Source organism: Macadamia integrifolia, chromosome 5 (genome assembly GCF_013358625.1).
Source record: "Macadamia integrifolia cultivar HAES 741 chromosome 5, SCU_Mint_v3, whole genome shotgun sequence".
In the NCBI taxonomy this organism is placed as follows: Eukaryota; Viridiplantae; Streptophyta; class Magnoliopsida; order Proteales; family Proteaceae; genus Macadamia; species Macadamia integrifolia.
This window is the reverse complement of record NC_056561.1, coordinates 13105553-13130494: the sequence shown is the minus strand read 5'-3', so window position 1 is coordinate 13130494 and position 24942 is coordinate 13105553. Positions and strand designations below refer to the sequence as shown.

Here is a 24942-nt window from a genome sequence, read left to right as displayed (position 1 = left end):
GATTCTTAGAGCCAATGAGTGGAAGTGGACCAAACTGTCGGACACGTAAACGACAGGGCCCTCCTACTAGAGAGTCAGTAATGTTGTTAGTCTCTCTACATATATGTGAAACATTACATTCCATAATTAGGTAATAAGGTGATGCATATCCTGGATAATGGTAGCAACTTCTATAGGAGCTGGTTTGGAGGTTTCTTTAATGAGAATAACAAGCTCCATATTATCAATCTCCACCTGAACCTTGTCACAGCATTCTCCAATATAGTGGAGGAGAGCATTATGAACCAACATAGCTTCCCTAGTAAGAATGATTCCAAACTGTGTGGGTTCGCAGACCTCTAACTAACATATGCCTTGGTAATCACAAACCAAGAAGCCAAGACCACATTTTTGAGAGTTTGGATGCTTTGAAGCATCACAATTAACTTTAAATGTGCCTAAAGTGGGAGGACTCCAAGGAGCAACAATATTGTTGGTAGTGGTCCAGGTACTTGATGAATTGGATGGGCTCTTTGACTTGGCAACTTGAATAAATTCTATATAGGTATTTTGAGCTACAGATGCAACTTTAATAGGGCTATAGTTCCGCCGATTGAAAATGAAATCGTTGCGGGCAATCCAAATGAACCAAGCTACGAAAGATGCCAAACCCATAGCTTCCTTGTTACAAAGTTTGCTATCCATATTAAAAGCACCACAATCTTTAATCCATCGATAAAAGATAGGCTCCTCCGATTGTGGGACAACATATGAAAGTGAACTTCCGAACCAAACGGCAAGGGCAAATGGACAACTGAGAAGAATGTGATCAATAGATTATGTGGGAGCGCCACAAATGCTGGCATGAAGGATCAATTGGAACTTTACGGTGAGTGAGAGCTTCTCCTGAGGCCAAGCCTTGGCCACACACCCTCCACAAGACATTTCTAAATTTTGGGAGAGTTTGGCATGTCCAAATGAGCTTTCAAACCTCCTCAGGAACATGGCTCCAGTATGACTGATTGGAAGTGGAGGCTCTCGCTGGAATGGTCTCAAAAAACTGGTTTGATAGCATATGTTATGCATATTTCACCAAAAAGGCTATGTTCTTCGTTGCACCCCATATCTGAAAGTCATTTATTGGCAAGAGACTAAGTTGGATTTTTAGAATTTCTTGAGCGTCCAAGGGATGAAAGATTGAGTAGACGAGGTCCACTTCCACACCATATATTTCTTGATCAACCAGCTCTGCCACTTTAGAGAGAGAAAGAACAACCTTCAAGTTTAGGAAATTGGATTTTATAGCCTTTTAAATTGGGAACCCATTTGTCATTCCATATGCTGATGGAGCCCATTCAATAAAACTTTTACCTTCAATAAGACTATGCCAAGCCCATGATGGTTGGTGACCCAAAGGAGCATCCAAGAAATTGGAGTGTGGAAAATATATACTCTTCATAAAACGGGCCCACATTGATTCCGGTTGACTCTATAAGTGCCAAGCCACTTTGGAGAGAAGGGCAGAGTCTCTAAATCCCAATCGCCCTTTTTCTTTTGAGCAGCAAAGCCTAGCCCATGAGATCCAATGCATCTTGTGTTCGTTTTCAGATTTACCCCAAAAGAAGTTTGCGGCCATCATGAAATTGTTATGGATCGCCTTAGGAAGTTTAAAATGTGAGCTTGCATAGTTGGGCATGGAAAAAGCAATTGCTTTGACCATCACTTCACAACCCGCATGTGAGAGAAGATGAAACTTCCAATTTTGAAATTAATTACAAACTTTGTCGTTGATTTCCTTGAATACTTGGGCTTTGGATGTTCCGAACTTTGTTCGTAGACCAAGATATTTGGAGGGTCCTTCACCATATGACACTTCAAGAACTCTAGAGAACCACCTCTTAAACATGTTTGGAGTATTATGGCTAAATGTCAAGCTAGATTTTTTCAAGTCAATGCATTGCCCACTTGCACAACAATATAGATCCAAATAAACCTTGAGATTACACACCTCTTACAATTTCATTTTTGAAAAAGAGAAAGACAATCATATGCAAGCATTAAGTGTGAAATAGGAAGTTCTCTATTACAAACCTTGATACCTCTAACGAGGTGAAGATCTCTGCTCGTGAGATGACAGAGGTTAAGGCTTGTGCACATAATATGAAGATAGCAGGGGATAGAGGATCTTATTGTCGTATCCCACAGGATGGATTAATAGAACCACGAACAACCCCATTGATAAGAATATTGTAATTGGCTATTTTGATACATGCCATCACTACAAAAACCCAACGGAAGTGGAAGACTAGCCGAAGGAGCATACTTTTGATAAATACTCAAGACGGTCGTATGCTTTCTTCATATCAAGCTTGAAGGCAAGATATTTCTTTCGACACTTGGTCTTCTTTTTGATGTAATGGAATATTTCATGTGCCATAAAGATATTGTATGAGATAAGCCTTGATGGGATGAGGGCCGATTGATTAGGTGATATGATCTGATTAAGAGCTCCATGAAGACAATCTACAATAACTCTTGTGACGACTTTAAAAGTTACTCTGAACAAACTAATGGGGCAAAACTGATCTACAGATTATGGATTTGGAATTTTCGGAATAAGGCAAATCATGGCACCATTAATCTCCTTGGGCATATAACCTGTTTTAAAAAATTTAGAGACAAAGTTATGCAGGTTACTGTTATTAAGCTCCTAGAACCTTTGGAAAAAGCCTAGTGAAGCCCATCAGGGTGTGGTGATTTCAAGGAGGTCATGGCAAAGAGGGTTTTCCTCACATCCTCTACAGTTGGTTCAAGACATAAGAGATTATTAATTTCCGCAGTAACCACTGGGTCAACAGAACTGAGCATTTTGTGAAGAGCATCATGGTCAATCGGCTCATAAGTGAATATTTCATTAAAATGATCCATAATCAAATGATATACCTCTAAATCTTTTTTTTTTTTGTTAAACCAAAGTGTCCGGGCCAGCTTACTAGCACCTCGACTAATCCTCGAGGAGAATAGCCATATACCTCTAAATCTGATATGGTCCATTCCCCGGTGGTGTGATATCTCAGGAGACAAAAATAAATGCATTTAACGAGATTGTGTTAAGTTTATCATACCACATAATCAAACACCCATATTTGTGGTAGTTTATCGAAAACAAGTTTTAAGTTTCTTATACATTTACAAGGTTAACTTATGGCTAAGCCATGAAAGACACATCTTAGTATAATTTTTTCCTCTAGTTGAACAGATTCTCCAATGGTGATGTTTGACTCTATGATTGAACTCTTGTGTTATTAAGTACTCTCACCCCCCCCCCCACGTCCCATCATACGAGGTCCAAAATGCTATTCCCCATACTAATCAAGGTCAAATCTCGATGGTAAGGAGATTCTAGCTGAGAGACTAAAGTCCTACAATTTTTATCACAAGAGTTTATCAATAGTGGTTAGGAATGGGTTCAGTTTTCTCCAGTCGAAGGGTGGTTGGAGGAGGACCAGCAAGACACAAAACTAGAGAGCCGATGTAGCCACCACCCCAACTAGAGACAATCTGCATCCGTCATGAAATGGGTTTGGGAAATGACCAAACTCAAGGTAGAGCCTGGCCGAAGACCAGACAAGGCTACAGGATTTGTTGGAGCCTAAGAATTGGCTCTACCTATTGATACATAGGCCAAGGGTTCACTTCAAGGCTTAAAAAATCGGAAAATTGGATTGGGAATCGGCCGGGACCGTTCCCGATTTCTGTCATCCCCAATCGGAAAATTCATGCCAAGATTCCCCTTGAATCGGTGGGTTTTCAGGCGGCGGATCCTAGAGTTATTGGAACCGATTGGACGATTCAAATCGGATCGTTTCCTGTTCTTAAAACCCTGGTTCATTTGTTTCTGGTTAGGCAGTTGAGCGGAAAAAATGTCGAGTTAGCCATTACGATTCTGGAAAAACAAGGCAAAAACAAGGCAAGGACTTGTGCTCTTACGCTCTCTCTTTCTGTCTGCAATGGCGGATTCTTCTTTCAAATGCATCCGGTTGTCAAGGTCTTTTGCGTTTGAGACCTAGAGTTCATCAGTGCCAGTGTTTGTGATTAATGGAAGCTTTTTGTTGTTGTTTGCTACTCGTTTAACTGTGTTAGTTATTCGTTCATGCATCTACCTATTTTTTGTTTTGTTTTTTTGTTTTTTTTTTTTTCCTTTTTGTTTTCTTTAGTTGATGACATTTAAATTGTGTGTTGAGATTAAGGTTTCTTGGTTGTTAGATATGATGTTTGGAACTTCTATCTGCCTTCAAAGTTAAGCCTATTTAATGATTTTCTTGACTAGCAAATGAATTTATGAGATATTTGGGTTATATATGGTTACAATATTGCTTTGATCTGTGGGTTTTTTGCTTCCCCTCTTAGTTTAATTCTGGTTCCTGGTGTTGGTTAAGAAGAACGTTTCAGCCCCTTTCTCCAATGCAATGATAAAAATTAGTTAAATCCTATAGTTCTTGAGTTTCTCACCGGGTGGAATGTCTCACTGCACTTTTTTCACAGTATGATTGCCATAAACTTCCATTAAATTTCACCCGATTCCTTCCTCCCTAACGAAAAAAAAAAAAAGTGAAAATGTTGATCATGTTTGCGCTTCTTTTCTCCCACCATTATCTGTAATTCAGTGTCATTGATTTTGTGCCAGTTATATGCTTTTGTTTATGATAGTTCTCTTTTTTTTTTTTTCCCCCCACAAAATAAGAAATTGTATTTTACTCTGATACTAAACAGCTGATCCAACTCCTAATATTTTTCGTTTGGAAATTTATAGCCACATGTGGGGATGAGGCTTTGCTTATATTAATTTTCAAACACAACTCTATATCTTTAATAGTTGTATAGTATGATTTTACTGCTCCTGCTTTTGCATTCTTTGGGTGTATGATTCTTTTCCTTTCTGTCGAGGTGAAAAATGAACCCAGCAGCCAAGCAATTCATTACCTTGTTCCATAAGTATAATGGACGGACTAAATCTTAAGTGCATTGTTTTAAAGTAGGTCTCCTAGCTGTTATGCATGAATTAGGCCCAAAAAAATGACGAAAAGAGGAATTAGAAAATTTCCCCTTCTACCTAATGGTGGGCCTTTATAGTCCAAATTATTTTTCTGCACAGATCTTCTTTGCTTTCTCATGGACTTTCCCAATGAGTAATGAATTCACTTATGCTGACCTCCAGAAAGGTGTCATTATTTTGCTGCTGTATTGATTTAAATCATGTTAGCTATATAATAATTTAGCGTTCTTCTACTGTTGTGTAGGTGAAACTTAAGCCATCAATCCATAACGATGGATTGGGCTTTTGTACATAGAACTTGGGAAAAGTGGGTTTCTAATAATGTTGGTTCATCTGGTGAGGAAGTTGAATATTGCCTGATGACCACTTATCTTTTATGAACAAACCAATAAGCATCTTGAAAACTTGTAGGAGAACCACTGAAGGCGGCTTTGCTTATTAATTACGATCCAACTGGACCTTCTCGCTTGCTTTCTATCATGTAAGAGGAACCCAAACTTCTTATACTTTTAAATCTTGGCATGCAATTTTCTCCCTTTAAAGTATTTCAGTCACTTGTATAGAGCATTCTAGCATCATATTTTCTTTTTCATCTGAATATATACATTTAAAGTTACTTCTTCCCTCCAAATGAGACCACATTTTCAGTTCTTTGGATGCCCACAGCATCAAAAGTAAACGCAAATAGACAGCATGAATAATGATTGACATTTTGACTGTTGTTAGAAAATTAGGCTATCCTACATAAATGGTAGCATATGCAATCTTGATTGTTACTCTTCTTGTTAAATAAGTAATGTCCCAAATAAACTCTAAAAAGATTCCAATTTCCTTCAAAAAATAATATGGACATGTTCGGAAGCAGATGTGAGTAACCTATATACCATTTATACTATTTTTTTATTAAAGGAAATATTAATAGTTTTTCTCTAAAGTGAAAATAGCTCTGGATAAATTCTTAGTGGCTGAAATAAGTTCTTTGTTTCTTCTCTTCCTCTTTATCTAGCAGTATCTCTCTGCCCATTTCCTCTAGCTCTCTTCCTGTAAAAATGTTTCCATTTTCTTTTACTATAATTATTGTTATTTCATTTTTTTACTTAAAAACTTCTATTTCCAACTCCAGTGGTGATGCAGATTAATTACCAAAATAGGCTTGTTTTATTAGAAATAAGTCTAGGGTTGGGTTCCATACATGTTAGGCTTTTGATCCCATGTGTTTTGAGCGTAATAGACCACTTTTATGGGTCTAAAAAGGGGGCTCTAAGATTGAGTACGGGATTACTAGTTAGTTTTCATTTTCATTAGTTTCCTTTCTAGTTGGGCTTGATTTGAGTTATATTTGTTTCCTTATGAGTCAAGTTATTAATTGAGTCAAGTCCTTAGTAGTTAGTTTCCTTTTTCAACTAGTTTCTAATTTCAGTTAGTTTCTAATTTCAGTTTTTAGTAGCTATTGTATTAGGAGAATATTTGGTTTCCTTTTTGAGGAACCTTCTATTTTGTAATTCCCTCCCCCATTAACATTATAAATAAAGAAGAGGAGGCTCCTAAAGGCCTAGATGATTTTGATAAAAAAATTAATGGTTGTTGCTATTGTCTTCTACATGGAGATTTGTCTTGTGTTTGATCAAGGCTGATGGAATTGGTGTTTGATCCAATTGACTCTCAGCGGTGTGAAACACAAGAGGTCCTCTTCTAGTTATCTCCCTCTTTTCTTCCATACTCAAGGTGTTCCAGATCTGATCTACTGTTATAGGTATTTAATTAAATCACTTTTCTCTCAATTCTGTCTAGAAAATCCTCATATTTCCTATTTGATCCCTTGCTGCCAGAAACACTTTCAGCCATCAGTTTGGGCTGAAATTTGGATCAAAGATAGGTCCTATCTGGGGAAGAACTCGACCCAAAGGGGAGCTCTTTTTGACCAGTGGTTTGAGAGATTTAAAAATTCTCCCTTTTCTTGTCTTTTAGTGACCTGTGACAAAGCAGAACTGCAATTGACAGATCTGGTTCAGTTCCTACCGTTCTCGTGGACTTTGGTTCATGATATTAAGTTGATATGGACCTATTTGAAGTCTTGTAAGCCCCTGTTATCGGTCCCAATCTGATCAAAGAAACCCTAGTATTTGGTTCAATAGCTTCAACTTTTTCAGGTCTGATTTCTCTTGTAATCTGATCTGTTGTGCTATTATCCTAATTTGACTTGTGTTTGTTCTTCGAGAGTATCCTGCTGTTTTGGGACTAGGTTGGTTTGCCGATTCTAGTTCTACATTAAGTGGTGTAGATCTGCCAATTGCCATTATAATCATTACATTAGATGGAAGTTTTCTTGAGTCCTGATCCTAGTGCAGTACCTCCCTATAAACATCAGCTGTTTTGTTTGCAGTTTTTGTATCCTTGTGTCATAGATTAGGCAAAAGGAATATCCAAAGAAATCATCAATGTTTTTAAAAAGCAATTACCTGCCTTAAAAGCGACCTCCTGATTCTGGTCTTGACTCATGAAGCTGGCTAGTTATTAATTATTTTGATAAGGTGATGATTTGAAATAATGACTTACACATTCGATGGGCTGTTCTTAGTGAGGATTTAAACATATCTATACTCTGTAGAGCATAATTAGTGTAAAGTCATGTTTCCAAAGAATCACTTGATTCTTCCATGGTTTATCTTCAAGTGGAACCAAACAGATTTAAAATTGTAGAATCATGATTCTACAGAAATACATTCTGTAGATATATATATCTGATATGGATGTAATCCCATAGATCGACATTCCGTAGAATCATATTCCTGATAGAATAACTGCTTGGTTGTACTGATTTTGCAAGATGAATCATCCTAAAAAACTGTTTGGTTACAACAAATTTGGAAACACCCAGAATCGCCCTGATTTGATTTGCCATAAGCAGTCAGCATTTGTATGCTGCACAATTATCCTTGTTTGTTGTTCAAAAACTTCAATTCTCCCTCTAAGATATCCCTGTAGATAATCTGTAGATGGACGAGGTATCATTGTAGGTTGAACCATGCCCATATTCCCTGATATATGGTTGGATGACAAAGATTCTCCAACCTCTATAATTCAAACATTCCACATGCTTGATCTTTTAACTAGAAAATAAATGAAATAATTATATGCCAATGTTTTAATTTTTTATGAAATTGTGGAAAAATTTAAGTCTATCACTGTTATACCAAGGTGGAACATAGGCAACACCAGAAGTCTTGTCCATTAGTTTACCTTCGAACTTTGCATTGTTCTTCTTCACATTCACATATTATGAAGTGGTCCATCCACATATAAAAAGAACGATGTGTACGACACTTGTAAAATCTTCTCCCCGGATGAGGCTCAGTATTAGATGTAAATGTTATGCATTTAGCATCACATACATCATAGGCATAGTTGTCACGACGTCAAAATGATCCAAGGCGGTGGAGGGGTGGCTAATCGATTTGGCGATGAATCGTCTGTTATGGCGTTGCCATGGCGGTCAAATCGCCCATGTGTCATTTTTTTTCCCTATTTTCTAAAGTTATTTAGTATGCTACTTTTTTATTTTTCCTATTTTCTAAAGTTATTTAGCATGCTATAAGCCTACAATATATACCCTATAACATATTAAACCAATATTAAGCAACATCAAATCATCAAAAATCAACATAGCCCCATCAAAATCACCCTGCATTTTACAAAAAATCGACCGTCTAGTGAATTAGGCGTGACCTTGCATCCATGGTGGTGCCATGGCGATGCCTATCATCCAATGGCGACCGCCATTTGTGAGTCACATAAATCATAGTACTGCTATGAACTTCTTTTTCCACCAGGGCGACGCCATGACAACTATGATCATACGTAACAACATTATCCATCTAGAAAAAATTGAAAATTAAAATTTATGAGGAGATTTCTTCTACTTTGCACAGCCCTTTCATCAAGACAAGTTAAAACCATTTTAACACATCAATATTAATGCAAATCGGGTACTTGTTCCTTTTATTTGGTTCATTTTTAAGTTGGTAACCACTTTCATTGATAAATTATATGGAAATTTAACAACACCCATTCAGAAAGAGTGTTTTGTATATTGATTTCCTTCATACAGAAATTAAACAACACCCATTTGCATTAATATTGATGTGTTAAAAGGGTTTTTGTTCTGAATAGGTGTTGTTCAATTTTCATATAATTTTTCAATGAAAGTGGTTAGTATCTTAAAAATGAACCAAATAAAAAGAACGAGTACCCCATTTGCATTAATATTGATGTGGTAAAAGGCTTTTTAACTTGTCTTTGCGAGAGGAGTGTGCAAAGTAGAAGAAATCTCCTCATAAATTATAATTTTCAATTTTTTTCTAAATGGATAATATTGCTAAGTGTGATTTATGTGGTGCTAAATGCATAACATTTACATCTAATATTAAGCGTTATCTGGGGAGAAGATTCTATAAGTGTCGTACACACAGTTCTTTTTTTATGTGGATTCTGGTGTTGCCCATGTTTCACCTCGGTATGACAATGAGATAGACTTAAAAAAATTTTTCACAACTTTATAAAAAATTAATCATTGGCATATAATTATTTAATGTTTGAATGGTTCCATTTCTTTTTAGTTGAAAGATCAAGGATGGTAGAATGTTTGAATTTATAGAGGTTGGAGAATCTTTGTCATCCAACCTTTAGCAGGGAATACGGGCGTGGTTCAACCTACAATGACACATCGTCCATCCATAGATTATTTACAGGTAATGTAAAGCTCAATAGACAAGTCAATCAAGCCTTCAACTGCAGGATTTTTTCATCGAAGAACAACCATAAACCAGTCCAACAGATGCACTAGAAGAAGCAAACCAATCAAGTTAACAGCAAGCTATCGATCTCAATAGTATAGTTAGGGCTTCTTAGGTCAAATCAGTAAATAGGTAAATAGGATCTAATAGGGGCTGATATGAATCCCAATACAGTCTAACAAACAAGAATACCAAAGAGAAGTGTAGAAATCAGAACAGGACAAGAACTGCCTTCCTGTCGATTTTATTCCTTGGCTGAAAAATCCACTAAAAGATGAAATCTGAGAGATTTCTGATATCTCAACAATCAAAAGGAAGAAAGGCCTGAAGTTTGGGTTGAGTTCCTCCCTAGGTGAGGGGCACCTTCGATCCAAATTTCATCCCAAACGGATGGCTAGTTTGGTCTGGGCAGATTCTGAAAGTTCTCACAGGACTTTCTAATTTTCTGGGCAGAACTCAGAGAGGAGAAGTAGAGAGAAGAACATCTCTGGTAAAGAAGTAGCAGCAGCAGCAGCATAGTTGTTTCATAAAATCGTGGGAGCCTTGTAGATCTCCGATGCTTTATTTATAATGTCGATGGGGGGAGGGACTACAAATTAGAAAGTCTAATACTTACCAAGAGTAGACCTATTACAACACTTACTGAAACTGAAACTTAGTAACTACTGAAATTAGAAGCTAGCTGAAAAAGGAGACAATTAAATTGGACCAGTCAACTGAACCAGACCAGCTACTAGACCAAGCCCTAGAAGAAAACCCCATCAACTAAAATCGTGGGCTGCTTGGGTAGCCCCCAATTGCCCTGGCCGACACTCCTCTTCCTTCTCCTTTAATACATCCTCATTGCTGCATCACAGGGATCTCAGGGGGAGAATTGAAGCTTCTGAGCAACAGACAAGGATAATTACGCAGCATGCAAGGACGTCGGAAGATGCTGGAAGAAGTCTTGACATTAACAAATGAAGATGTCTGAGAAGAGAGAAGCGAAAGCGATTTATTCATTATTGATTTCCAAATATCATTTAATGTCATCAATGTCCTTTATTAATATTGAAATTGTTCTAAACTATTTTCTTTCTAAGTGGTTTTTAATTAAAGTATGTTCTTTTTTTTTTTTTTTTTTTTCGTGTGTTTGCAAATAAAAGAAATATTCCCATTGGTTACCATGTAGTAATCACAAGTATTTTGACATAAATCTGAAATATATTATTAAAAAGTGTTAAAAAAGTAGTGTAGGGCCATACAAAAAAAAAAAAAATCAAATGGAAAAGTATATTGACAAACTGACATTTTAATGGCAACCAAACAGTTATTCATGGCGATTTTGGGTGTTCTAAATGACAAACTCATGGTAACCAAACAGTTTTTCAGGATGATTCACCTTACAGAATCACTACAAACCAAACAGTTATTCTATAATACGATTCCACAAAATGTCAATCTATGGGATTACATCCATATTAGATACATGTCTACAAATTTACCGAATCAAACACGTCCTAATAGTGCTACTGAAAACTGATTAGGATTGCATGTGAGCAAAGGAACTATGGAAAATCCACTCTCTGGTTTGGTTCTACATTTTAGATAAAACAATTTTTTTTTTTTTGTGTGTGTGTGTGTGTGTCATTGTCATTCCAAATAAAGCCATAATTGAGACAGAAAATTACAGTCCTCAAGAACTAGAAGTAAAATCAGAGTAGGAACTAATATAAATCTGAAAATATCAAAGCAGCCAGCAATTGGATTAGAACCTGGGCTAGAAGAAAAACAGGAACTGAGATATTAGGTGCATGGCCCGCCGCTGCAAAGGAACTGAATTCTTTGTTGGCTTTGCGGGTGACAATTTAAGATGGGAAAACAATGCTGGGTTTGAGCTTTAATCAAGGGAAAAGCATAATGATTAGGACTAGAAGAGAAGCAAATTCAGATCATGGGAACTAGAAGATTAACAACAGATAAATGAAAAGAAAAAGAATAGAACAGTAACAGAACAGATAAGAAATTATAAAGGGCGGGGGGCGGGGGGCGGGGGGCGGGGGGAAGAGAGAAGTTATGAGATGAAGGATTAAGTATCAAGTATGATCTCCAGTGGTGATGCTCTCAACTTCCAAACAGAACTTCATTTCATGTGTCATTTATCAGTTTGGAACAATATGTGCACAGCTTTATCTTGAAATACAATAAAGTTTAATTTGGGGTGGCAGAGCAGAGCAGCATGGAATGAAAGCAAAACCTTCTGAGTTGAGCCCATTTCTTGACTTCATTAAGCGCAACAATCTACAGGGCGAGTGCTTTTTCATCGGGCCAAACGTTTGTGAGTTCCTGTGCTTTATTTGTGTACATATGCTCTATTTCCTTAAAAAGTTTATTTTCATCTGTCAATAGTTCAAGCAAATGTGTCTCTTGAGAGTTATTTTGTGTTTACATACAATAGCTGTGGCTCATCTTGATCTGTTATTCAATACACAAATTGATCGTTCTGTCAAGCTTGCTATATGCTCTCTAGTATCAACAGTTTCCAAATGTTAAAATGATATGCTGAGAACTGCTACACATTAGATGCATGGTGAAGTTCCATATAGGTTACTTCTCAACATACTTGCTTTCAAATTCATTGAAATTTCACATACAGATGCTTCAATACCTTCTATTGTAGAATTTTGTGTGGTATCTTAAATTTTGCACATGGATGTGTTCCTTTGTTTGTCCAATTTAAATCCCTTTGTCAATCTTGTCGGTTTGAACTTTCATGAGTGGAGACACTGCCATATGGCAGATCAGGTAAGGGTCGTAAGGCCCAAATTTTTTGGACAGGTAAGGCCTTGGGTTCAAATTCCTGCCAAGTTTTACCCTAAATAGTTGGCCACATGCTGGAACAATGCCTTTTAGATTTAAAGAGTCATGTTTTCGAAATTGTTGAAAAAAATGGAATGACTGAATATACCATAGTTGCCATGGCATATAGGCGACTCTAGGCTTTGGAGGAGGGAAAAATCAAGGCGACAGCAACATGGCACCTAGGCGACGCCTAAGCAATTCCTTGACAGCTATGGAATATGCGAAAAAATGCCAATACATGGAGCAGTACATGATTCAATTTTGCTCTGAAATTTGGCACATGGCCAATCCAGATGGTACTTTGTTTAGCCCCACAGTTGGAGTTATGAAATTACCTCTACAAGCGGCACAAATTAGGTGGCCCGTCCTTGGTGAACCAGACCATAAGTCGTGGTTCAACAAAGCTCTGTTTATATGATTTCTTAGTCAACATAACCGACTGATTGGAAAGCTTTCTAGTCACCATGGAGCACTGATACAAGGTGTCAACTCCAATATTGTCATCTGCAAGCTCATGTTGGACTTCTACCGAAAAAAGTTCATATTGAACTGAGATGGTCACTGAGAGGGGGGTGAATTAGTGATCTCCAAAACCAATCCCTCGAACCTCACACTCGTTATGTGATGAATTTCACTGGCAATTCACAACCATATAGTCCCAAACCACACACCACCATGTTGCAAACACATATACACATACATATGTGGCTATCACCAGCCACACATCACGTGTCCCACCCTCCACAAACCATCCTGCAGCTGATAATAAAGTGCAAATACACAATTTCACACCACAAGATGGAGACATTCAACAATGTGCAAATGACCTAATTTGGCCTTTGTATATGCACAATACAAGTTGTGTCAAACCCTGACACAGGAGCACCAACCCCTTGCTTTGTGTGGCACCCACTACACAGAAGCACTAACCCCCAGCTACATTTGATAGCTCAATAATACAAAATTAATGGGCTTATATGAAATGCCCCTGTTACAAATCCCACCTAGTAGACTACAAGTATTGACTTATGCAATATCAAAAACACCTAGCATACAGTCAAATACAATACAAAGGGGATTTGCTAAAGGGGTTGCACAACTGGGTAATCTTTGAAGATGCTGTCGACTTGATGTTTCCAATCACCGGTGAATTCATTTTTCTTCTTCCTTTCTCCCTTTTCTTCCTCTTCCTTTTTCTTCTCACAAACCCTTGTTCTATTATTTCCTTATCTTCTCAAACCTTTGCTAGGTCTTTAATAATATCTTCAACCACCAATATTCTTGCCTTCAATAGATCATTTAGTACTCAAGAGTGGTAGGTAGCAAAGGATTTGCACATGGAAGCTCCCTCTTCCTCTCTACCTTGTTTCCATTTCTCGCATCAAGAATAGCTTCAAATAGCTTCAAATCTGCAAAAAAAGAGACCAAAACTGAGCTAATTTCCGCCCTTGGTCGGACTGAGCATGGTTCAACCTCCTTCTGCACACTACCGGGTGATGTAGATAAGTCACTTGGGCTTATTTTATTGCAAATAAGCTTGGGGTTGTGTTATGTATGTGTTGGGCCTTTGATCCCATGGGTTTTTTTTTTTTTGAAATGGACCACTTTAATGGGCCTAAAATATGGGTAGAAGGTAGGAAAACGGGATTTAATTCATTAGTTTAATTAGTTTTTTAATTCAATAAAGGCCCATTAGGCCATTGGTCGGTTGTAAAGTCCTATATGGACTATTAGTTAGTTAGTCCTACTCTATGTTGGAGTCATAAAGTTAAGTCCTAGTCCTATTTTGAATTCCTAGTTGTAGTAGGAGTGTCTAGTCCTCTTTGGAAACTAGCTCCTAGTCTTAGTATGATTGTAAACTTCCCCTCTATAAATAGAGAGGCATATGTACCATTATTGGACAGATTGGAATTATAGAAAGTTTGCAACTAAATGCCTAGAGCAGCTTAGATAGCTGTGGGTGAGAAGCCCAGACTGAGATAGCCACTTTCTTTATTTTCTTTCACCCTTCTCAACCCCTCATCTGTTTTATTCCTCTTTTCTATTTTATTTGTTGTAACATTCAAGAGGTATAATTTAGGTTCTGATAAAAGTCTGCAGAAATCAGAACCGATCAGCAATCCTAGTGGGAATAAGAGAGAGATCGATCTTCTGTCTTTCTCTCTTTTGTACTCTATTCAGCCAGGTCTTCAATCAGGGTATTCCAAGCCTCATAAACGTCCGACGATCCTTACCTAGTCACTCTTGGAATCATTTAGCTGCTGTTCTTGAAGGTTCTTCACAGTTTTCTCTCTCCTAGGTCAGAAAATCAAGAAAGCTTATAACTTCACAATTCAGCTGTCATAATCCTCTCTACTTTGGGGGTTTTTGTACCCTTCCTAGGGACTATCTACGCTCAAGAGTGCAGCTCAATCGGACTTCTACAGACCTGGCCGCACCTCTCTCTCTCTCCAGCTCTATAGCAAGTCTTTCTCTCTCCTATCGGGTTGGGTTTGGGGCTGGTTTTGCTCTTGCATTGGTATTGTATCCTTAGGGGTTTATTTGATGGTATTTTATCTTTGTTTCCTGCTCCTATTTGTATTGTTTGGGCTATAAAGTGCTGGGGTAGTTTTTTGTAATCTACTCCTGCATTACCGGGGAAAATGCTATAGCTCCTCTCTTGATGTAGGATTGAACATTTTCCGGTACCACTGGAAAGAGGACTCAAAGCTTTACAACTTTCATGTTTTGAGATTCTACAGATTCTGTCAGTAGAATAGCTAAAAAATCTTATGAAGTTGTTGCATGTGCAGAAACAGAATTCTGGGCATCATGCACGACATGTGTTTTGAGATCATAACTCCCTTGTCCAAACTCAGATTAACCCAATTCTTGAGGCATTTTAAATATTCTGATAAGGGTAGAATCTTTTAGTATTGAGCTTCAACCCAAAGTTAGTGGAAGGGTCCAAAATAAGGCTTTAAGTTTCTAGACATGCAAAAACACTTTCTTTTCTTGTTAAAGGGAGCAAGACTAGGTTCTCCCTAATCAATAAGTGGGAGAGGGAGCCTAATGAGAGCATGTAAATGAAACTTTCAGAATTAGACCGTAATTCCTGGTTCAGAAGAGGGACAGGAGGAACCAAAGGGAAAGGGGTGAGCCTCGAAAGTGTGCTGGGAAGGCCCTAAGCGCCATCAGGTCCAGGAAAGCTTCCCCTATTATGACTCGAGTGTGCTATCTTCTGAGCAACTATGCCACTTCAATTGTCCAGGCCACTTTACCCTGCCTTCACTCCAAGCTCTGTCCACCTCATCATACCAGCTCATGACATCCCTCAACAGTCAACACATTACAATCAACCTAAGCTCGTCTGCTACCAGCCTACCACCTCGAAGCGTCGACACCCATTTGAGAGTGTCTTGGCTAACAGAATTTCTCAGATGCTGTCTAGGTGAGGTGTTACCAACAATGACAACACAGCTGAAGTTTCTCCCTCAACACTAACAATCCACAACATACAACACTGCCAGTACTCCCAACTCATCACCAGCTCACAATGCCTCTTCCTCAAGCCGGATGCTTCGTTGCTTTCGGCCATAACGAGCCGGTTCCAATCGGCGTGCCACTTGCTCAGCCCTATTGCCTGACCTCTGCTCACTCAAACAGTCATAACTCTCTCTCTTTCTCTCTGTCTCTCTAGAGCTCCGATTGACTTGATTCTTTTTCCATTTGAAAACTTACTGGGTTACAACTTTCATGTTTCACCTTCAACTCAAGTTCAGTGCATGAGTTCCAAAAATGAGCTTGAATCTGATGCAAGTGCAGAAACAAATTCCTGTAGCACATGCACCATGTTTGATAATCAAGCCATAATTTCCAACTATGGTATCGGATTGATCTAATTCTTGAATGGTTGGAATGTTAACTCAGAGATCTACCTTTCTCATGTTTTGAGCTTCCACAGTTTCTAAATGAAGGACAACTCAAAACACCCTTGAAGTCTCTGCGGCAATACAAAGCTTGCAGTCTTCAGCTCTTCTCACTTCCTGTGCAACTTGTGTTCTTCTTCATGCTGACCTCTCCTTCACAACAGACCATCTTTCACCTTTGGCAACATCGCCATTGCTTATCAAGTATCATCAACATGCTTTGTCTATTAACCAAGCTCGACCATGTTAGCCCATACAATTTCAGCTCTGCTCTTCCACAATAGTCTTCCCTTGAGCCCAGCAGCTTCCAGCTGCCAACTCATCTTCATCAAGCTACTCACCTTACTCTGGTAAAACTCTCATTGCTCTTACATGCTTGGCCAACTCACTGCACCGCTTGCTCAGCCATACTTATGCATGCTCTGTTGCTTGAATGAGTGTGTTGGCAACAATGACAACTAGCACGAGCAACTTGTGCTCAACGGTTCATGTACTGGTGTACATGCATATGAGTTTCAATCCTAATCTTCTGATTGAAGAACACTTGATTTCGAATTGAAATATGAAGATACATTAAACTGAGTTTTGCATTACCCATCCTGAGAAAGTTCCAGCATAGCTGTTCTCCACTTTGGAGTGATCCTGTGACACCAATCTTATTGAGATAAACGTTTGAAGTTCTTTTACTAAGTGCAAAGTATGGGAACAAAAGTTAATTTCATGGATATAAGAATTGATGGTACCTTTTGCATTCCTCAATGCATAGTGTCATTTTTAGGTGTGGAAAGATATCCTAGTTATGTCTTTGGCAGGGGGGAACCACATGGACTTTGGTTGAAGTGATCAACGACTCAAAGTACTTCCTCACTTCTGCTATTCTTATTCCCTTACTTTGCGTTTGGCAGACCTTTCGGATGGCGGGACCAAGGGACTAGCTAGGGTTGAATCTAACAATCAAATGTAGGCAGTAGGGTCCTAGATCTTCACTTTTATGAAACTTGAATGAGACCTTTTAGGAGTAAACATACAGATGAGAAGAAATTGATATTTTTCACCAATTCTTGTGTGTTTCTGGCATTTATTTTCGTAAAGAGAAAAACCATTCATGATAAAAAAGATAGTAAATCGGTCAACCAGAGAACTTAAAATAATCCACTCACGCACAACAAAATTTTATCTGAATTGGAAAGCCAGGGATGCTGTCAAGGTTTAAAAAAAAAAAATACATATGTAATCTTTAGATCGAAACAGTAGTCAAACTTTGAAATAACAGAACCTGGAACCTATAGAAACTTGTAAACAGAAGCGAGAAATGCAGTGGCCATCAAACTGAACAGCAGCCCAATGACTCTTTCAATATGAAGGCCAAGGCCTATCAGTAGAATTCCTTCAGGAAGGACAGAATGACTTTATTTCAATTACCCAGATTGTCTTTAATGCTTGACATGATCTCCATATCTACAGGCAACCTATGGGTCTTAATGAAAATTGTCTTTGGTTTCTTGTGTTGGAGGGTGCCTTTTTTTTTGGGGGGGGGGGTTGTTGTGGGGGGAGGAAGAGAAGATGCAGGAATTGGTTCCTGAACATAGAAGAAGCCAAAACCTGTGGAAGATTTATAGCTTACATGTACTGATTTTACTTCACTAAGCTAGATATGACCCCATATGACTATTCTAATAAATAAAGAAAATGGCAACCAGTCTCTGGACGAATATACTATAAATAACCCCTCAAGACTTGGTGTGTTACAGATTGATGCACTTTTACAGTAACTTCACCGTCTTATTTTCAATTTTTTCAATTGCGTTCATTCGATAGACTTTCAAGTTTCAAATATTTGATAAGCCCTTTCCACGGTTTTGTGAAGGAATACGAGGCTCACCCTTCTTCCTTTCTTTCCTTTGAACTCTTCTAGGAGAGATGTTTTTGTTCTTTTCATAGTGAGTGACCCCAAAAGCTTTGGCATCAATCTCCCTGGGTGGTAAAGTGTCTGACCTCAAACTTTCAATACCCTGATCTAGTACATGCTCTTGGATTGCATGCGGACGAAGAATGTGAAGTCGTCATATTACTCCTTACTACCCTGCTTCACCTTTGAGTTATACATCAGATACATGGATTACATTACCCTGGTTAGCCTAAAAGAATATCACAAGTATACAATTGGTTCACAATGCCAAAATTTAGGACCTGGAAGGCCTAAGCATTCATCACCACCCTCAATCCTTGTGGTCATGCAATCATTAGTGTTATCATCTTGTCAGAAGTTGCAAATATCTGCATGTCAAGAGATGAACAAGGATTCCCCAGGTAAGGTAAGAGTCTGAATAATGATGGATATTGGTATCTCTTAGAATCCGTTTGGGGTACTCTGATAAGTCACCAACCACCTGCTCAATAGGGGCATCATTGACAGCATTTCTGGCCAGGATAGTCCTCTCATCAGGAACTGTATCCCTCACAGCTTTGAAAAAAAAAAAAAAGAAGTGTGTTGGACTCACTCTGTTGCCTTCTTTTTGCAACACTCGTGTGCTTGGCATGCTCAGCATTGTTAGTTTAGTTGTGATGCATTAGAAACTTTCCATCACCAATGTGGGGGATCTGGAGCAGCAGATGCAATTTCTTGTTGTTAATTGTAGCCTACACTCTAAAGTGCCAAGTGGAGGAAGGTTTTAGTAAATATTTGAGTTATATGTCACCAACACTCTTTCCTCAGAGATAGATTTAGTTAGATTTGTTTCCATGCAAACCTTAGGAATGATTAGCCTGTTAAAATTTTAAAGGCAAAGTACCATTATCCATAGTGGCATAGCCACCACAAAAAGATCTAATGCAGCCCTGTGGATGTTGTTGATTGTGAGGCAAGGTACCATGATCCATAGTGGCACAGCAGAAGATTCAAGTTCTGGTTCAAATGCTGGGAACCAGTGAAAGATCTTCATCCTGATATTTTGGGTCTCTTGTAAATCATGAGGAAGTCTAGACAAATTCTTCCTCTGTTCAGGACAACATCAGCATGTGATGCTGATCAATTCTTACAGTGTAACACTCCTTTGTGATACTCCAGCTTTTATTAATGAAGGATTTAATCTCCAATAATGGAAGGCATCCCTTGGAAGACAATATCCAGTGGGAGGAGGAAATCATCTGTCTTCTCCACCTAGCCAAGGAAAATAAAGCAGGGATGCCATTGTGAATCAGAGTTTCTCTTACATGAAGTGGACCCTTAAATGCAGCCATGTGAGAAGATTTAATAGTCTGGATACAAGTGATATTTTGGAGCAGCATTTGTTAAAGTTAATGGGGGTGCAAAAAGTTAAAGGACCCTGAAAGCATAGACAGTGGAAGGGATGAGAGGAAGGATGATGTAGATCAAGCGACTCCTTCCACTGCATCAAGGATTTGTCCAAGAACTCTAGCTTGACAGCATAAGATTTAGGGCTTTATGAAGAAGATGGACAGTCTTCAAAACTTTCATTTATTTCACATGAATATGATATGATTGTATAGCTTTTGAGGTTATCAATACAATCCTCACAATGTTGCCTACCAGAGGGAAAATAAAGTTTATACAGCTGTTAAGCCCATGGTTTCTAGTTTCAGCTGGGATTGATCCTAAGTGAATGACACTTGATTGTCTGATCCTCTCAGTGGAGTGATCAGAATTGGTTGTTAACCTGATCTGATCACTGAATTCAATTTGTTTTCCCATGTCAGAAGTGTAGTCAATTATATCCCTGTTTTTGTTTCTCCCTTTTTTCGGAATAGCTCCTTGCTCAAATTCTGTGGGGAAAGAAGGCATAGAATGGGTGCTTTGATGCTAATCTGGTGTTTTCATTGCCTATCTTCAGCCCTAGTTGTCAGTGGCAAGATTCAATATCAATATATATTTTCCCAAGTTTATTGCACATTGCTTTTCTTCAATTGTTGGATGGAATCTTAATGGCAGATATGGTGACATCAATTCACGAGAACTGGTTCTGTGCGAGGTGTGTAAACACATCAAAACCAGCTGGTGAAGGTGTTATTGTTATGCAGACGACAGCATATATATTGGTTGCACTGTAAGTACTGAAATATATGTTACTTCAGACATTTGAAGTTTGGGCTAAAGAAGGTAGGGGCTAAACATTGACGTCTTCTCATGCTAGGTATGATGGCTCTATTGGTGCTGCATCTCGTGCAATGGTGGTTGTTGATCAGTTTACCTGGCAACTAGCTCGTAGAAATCTTTAACTTTGCATCCTATAAAGTAACAGCATCTACTCTTTCCATGAATTCTGTATGATGTGCCAATATTGGAGATCCCTCTCATTTAAGATGTGTCTATGCTCCTTAATACCTTTTCCTTATTTTTCCTTCTGTAGTATGCAGGCTCTATATACCACCTACAGTCTTCCACGTGTTCATATTTTAAACCCATGTCTGCCAATGAAGTGGCATTTTTTTTTCTTTTTTCTTTTTTTAAATCTATTGTTACAGAGGTCTCAAATGTGTACCTGTAGTGTTAAATTCTGATTTTTTTTCATAGAAAGTACTAAATTTTGATTTAGACTTGGAAGTTACTAGTCTTTAGTGTTTCAGCTGATGCTGTAAGCAGTTGAGATCTAAACTGGAAAGCTTGTGCAAACCCACAATCTTCTCTTTTCAGGTCGAACCCCTCTGCAGTTCCCCGCGGACTCTTTCTGGTCTTAATTAATGAGCTTTCATTTCTTACCTACCCCCTCTCCCAAACAAAAACTAATAAATAAAGGGAAAAAGTTTGCCCGGGCAGCCAACGTTCTTTCTCACGTGCTTTATTTATTTATTGTTTTCTCTAACCATTTGGCCCATGTGGATGATACTGTTTCTGGTGCGGCAATTGATGTGGTGTGGGATTCCCCTCCACACTATTGGTGTGGGGAACCCTATCCTGTAAATTAAGGGAAGGGCTTCATTTGCCCAACCCATGCTTCCCATTCAGGAAGTAAATACAGGTTAACAATCTCGTTTTGAAAAGTATAAACTACCCACAAGATTAATTGATGATTTTTTTTTTCATTTTTTACTCCTGGTATGAGAGATTGATGATTTCTAATGATTTTTTTTTTTCTTTTTGGTAGCAGATTTCTAATGAAATCATTTTGATCAATGCATAAACATCCAACCAGCAAAATTATCACATCACTCGTCTATATGCTATAATTAGAGGTGTTGACCATAAATTTTCTTACATGCCTGAACTACCAAATGGAAGAATTCAAGGGTTACTATCTAATAAATAAATGAAAAAAAAAAAAAAAAAAAGGAAAAGAAAGAGCAACCTAATGCACGAGGCTCCCATTATAGGGTCTAGATCTAGGAGGGGCAAGTGTGTATAGCCTTATCCCGTGCTTCGTGGAAGAGGTTGTTTCAAAGGTGATTATCTAATCAATGAAAAATATAAAGTCATTAGCGAATGGGACTGTTATGATATTAAGAGGAACATAGAGATCTTATCATACAGAGCATTTAAGAGGGCAAGGATCCATGTAGTTGAACTCTATTTAATTGAGATTTTCCTCACGCCTTTCTTTTCTATGGTCTCTCTCTCTCTCTTTTAATATTGATCCATGTAGCTAATCACATTAAGTGAGGATAACACTGAATTTGTTGTTTATTGTATACATATTTTGTCATGATTCCACACGTTATGATCAAACATTCAAATCTAGTAATACTATAATCATACATGACTGACATGCATCTCTCTCATTTGGTAACTTGTAAGGGTGTCAATAATGGCTTCAGTTTCGATTTGATTTTGAATCGATTTGGGATACAATACGTACACAAAATCAAATTATTTTCATAATCTCAAAACCGAAATTGAATCGGTTTAGTTTTAATCTTTCATTCCTATTTGGTTTTTATATTCAACACGGTCTTGATAATTCAGTTTAATTTCAATTTGCTGGAAAACAACCTACACTAACACTAATAATGTTTGTAACTACATTCCCACAACTGTCTAGCAAAATATTTCTACTCAAGATGAAACCAAGAAAAAATAATTCCAAGGAAATAATATTGAAGCAACATTTAGGGGCCTTCTCTATGGAATGAAGCAGGTCAAGGAAGAAGATGGGAGGTTGATGAAATTTGGAGTGATAGTGAGGAGTTAGGAAATCTTCTAATAACTCCAAGTGGGTAGCTAAGTTAGCAAGGGACATTTGCCTTTACCTTATTGGGGCCAATTACAGGGGTGTTTAGTGCTCTTCACTGCTTTCAATGAATGTTGAATAATTCTCATTTAACCCTAGAATGACTTGGTCCATGTAATCGTGGGGTTGTGGGACTGATCAAGCCTAAGGCTTGAATACCTATTTAAAGGTGTTAATTGGTTTGATTTCGGTGTATATGGTACGATTTGGTTCACATTTATTTGACTGAAACCAAAACTGAACCATTTACTAAATGGTTGCACTTTCTGAAATAGGAATTGTTTATGGAACCGTTTAGTAAATGTTTTCGATTTCACGGTTTTTAAACAATGTCGATTTCATGGTTTTAAACCGGTTTGATCGCGATTTAATCCATATGGTTAGAAATTGTTTTACTAGTTTATTCGCATGCTTACTGAAATTTTTTCTTTTGTTGTTAAATGCTTCAATCTTGTATCAAGTTAAATGAGACAATTGAACAAATAATGATTTAACTATATAACTACATAATATGAGTAAATAGTTTAATAGACTATTGAAGAACCTCTATGGTCCTTCATTCTTCCCTAAATTAAACCCATCATATTTTGTTACAATAACCAAACAACTACGCAAAAGAAAATATTACGTGGAGAAAGTGAAATACAAACAAAACTGCTAATGAACACAATTTATTGTTAGTGTTCTAAAGCTAAAGAGCGTGTGGCATTGAAAACATATCAACCCCTTATTCTATTAAATTGTTACACATGTTAAACAGATCGATTTTGACGGTGTAAATGATTCGATTTTCATGGTGTCAAATCAGTTTGAAATTGACAGGTTAAATGGTTAAAACTGAACTAACCCATTTAATTAACCGATCTTAAACTTGAAACTAGAACCAAACCATTTTCTAAAAGATTTTATAATTTCGATGTAAACAAGTCGATTCGATTTTGATAAATAGTTTCGATTTCAAATTCACATTCTTAATTATATACGATACTATCGAATTGTGGCAAAGGAGCGACATCCCCTTTGCTGAGACAACAATTTTTTGCTCCACCCAATTTGGGGAAGGGTGTGATTGGAAAATATTCTGCCAAGTGTCACTTGTGGAGCTGATACAGCAATACATCATTAAAAGTTGTGTTTGGTAGCCAAGAGAAGAAAAGAAAAGAAAAGAAAAAAGAATCTAGAAAAGAAAGGAAAAGAAATGAAATATTTATACTTGTTTGGTTACCAAAAGAAAAGAAAAGAAAAGTATTTTTTAATTGCCCCTAGACATCATATCTGATACACCGGAGTTTTCCTCATCATGTGAAGAAGAAGAACAACCAGCAGCAACATATTGAAGGGTAGCAACACAATCATTACCACCATGTTTCAAGATGTAAGCCAAGACCTCAATACTCCAAACATAGTAGCAAACATGAGAGGGTTTCATCTCTTTATAGGCCATTTTCTTTGATCCAATCCACCTTCCATTTGAAAAGCTGGTCTTTGAGGACCTTATTCCTCCACACGCAGGCCGCTGCTTCAAGCAAGATTAAAATCGAACAACCATACAAAAACCCACCCTTTTGCCTCTGAGATTCTTCTCCCTTCTAAATGAACTAAGCCGCTTTCCTCTAAGCACCACTGAATTTGAAAAATGTTCATCTTTTAACTTGTCCCTCTCTATATTCCCCTCTCTGTGAAGAAGTTTAGATCAACAAATTCGAATCATTTCAAATCCAACAAATATTTTTCCAAAAGGGGGAAAAAAAAATGCAAATATAGGTTTTAGGCATGGATGAAACAGTACAACTTTCCCATACTAAAAAGACAGAACACCAATGACTCATACCGAAATATTAATAATGTTAACCAAATGCGAAGAATCGATCAAGGGTTGGCTCGCAAACCCTTCTATAAAATACGAGGCAATACCAAAAACCGAGAATACACGAAACAATCAATCTTGGAATAGGAAAAAAATGATATCTTTAACATCATTCAACAAAAGATGAAGCAGATGAGGGGTTTGGTGGAGGATCTCGATCGGCATTCACAGTGGACTCTTCACTCATAGCCCCTTATTTCAAGAAGCAGATGAGGGGAAAAAGAAGAAGAGAGGTAAGGGAGACCTTCTTCTCTCTTTCTATTGAGTTGGGTTTAAAAGGCGAACGAAGCTACCTCTCGACCCCAGCACCCTCTGC

At 37.8% G+C, this 24942-nt stretch overlaps 1 protein-coding gene across 4 annotated transcripts; it reads left to right on the top strand.

Moving 5' to 3' along the window:
* The first annotated feature begins 3804 nt into the window (after positions 1-3804).
* LOC122079711 lies at positions 3805-21129 on the top strand. Of its 4 annotated transcripts, XM_042646401.1 has the most exons (7): positions 3805-3949; positions 5280-5371; positions 5447-5516; positions 12036-12145; positions 20527-20641; positions 20729-20829; positions 20945-21129. In XM_042646401.1, the coding sequence occupies exons 2-6, from the start codon at positions 5308-5310 to the stop codon at positions 20811-20813; spliced, it is 444 nt and encodes a 147-aa protein (XP_042502335.1). In that variant the 5' UTR covers positions 3805-3949; positions 5280-5307; the 3' UTR covers positions 20814-20829; positions 20945-21129. The 4 variants fall into 4 exon arrangements, with proteins under 4 accessions (XP_042502335.1, XP_042502332.1, XP_042502333.1 ...); XM_042646398.1 differs by having other exon boundaries at positions 20729-21129; XM_042646399.1 differs by having other exon boundaries at positions 3879-4027; positions 20729-21129.
* Positions 21130-24942: the final 3813 nt, after the last annotated feature.

Coding starts and splice junctions, on each gene's coding strand:
- LOC122079711 (XM_042646401.1), top strand. CDS start 5,308: ATGGATTGGGCTTTTGTACATAGAACTTGGGAAAAGTGGGTTTCTAAT. Junction 5,372..5,446: donor TAATAATGTTGGTTCATCTG/GTGAGGAAGTTG, acceptor GAAAACTTGTAG/GAGAACCACTGAAGGCGGCT. Junction 5,517..12,035: donor TCTCGCTTGCTTTCTATCAT/GTAAGAGGAACC, acceptor TTGGGGTGGCAG/AGCAGAGCAGCATGGAATGA.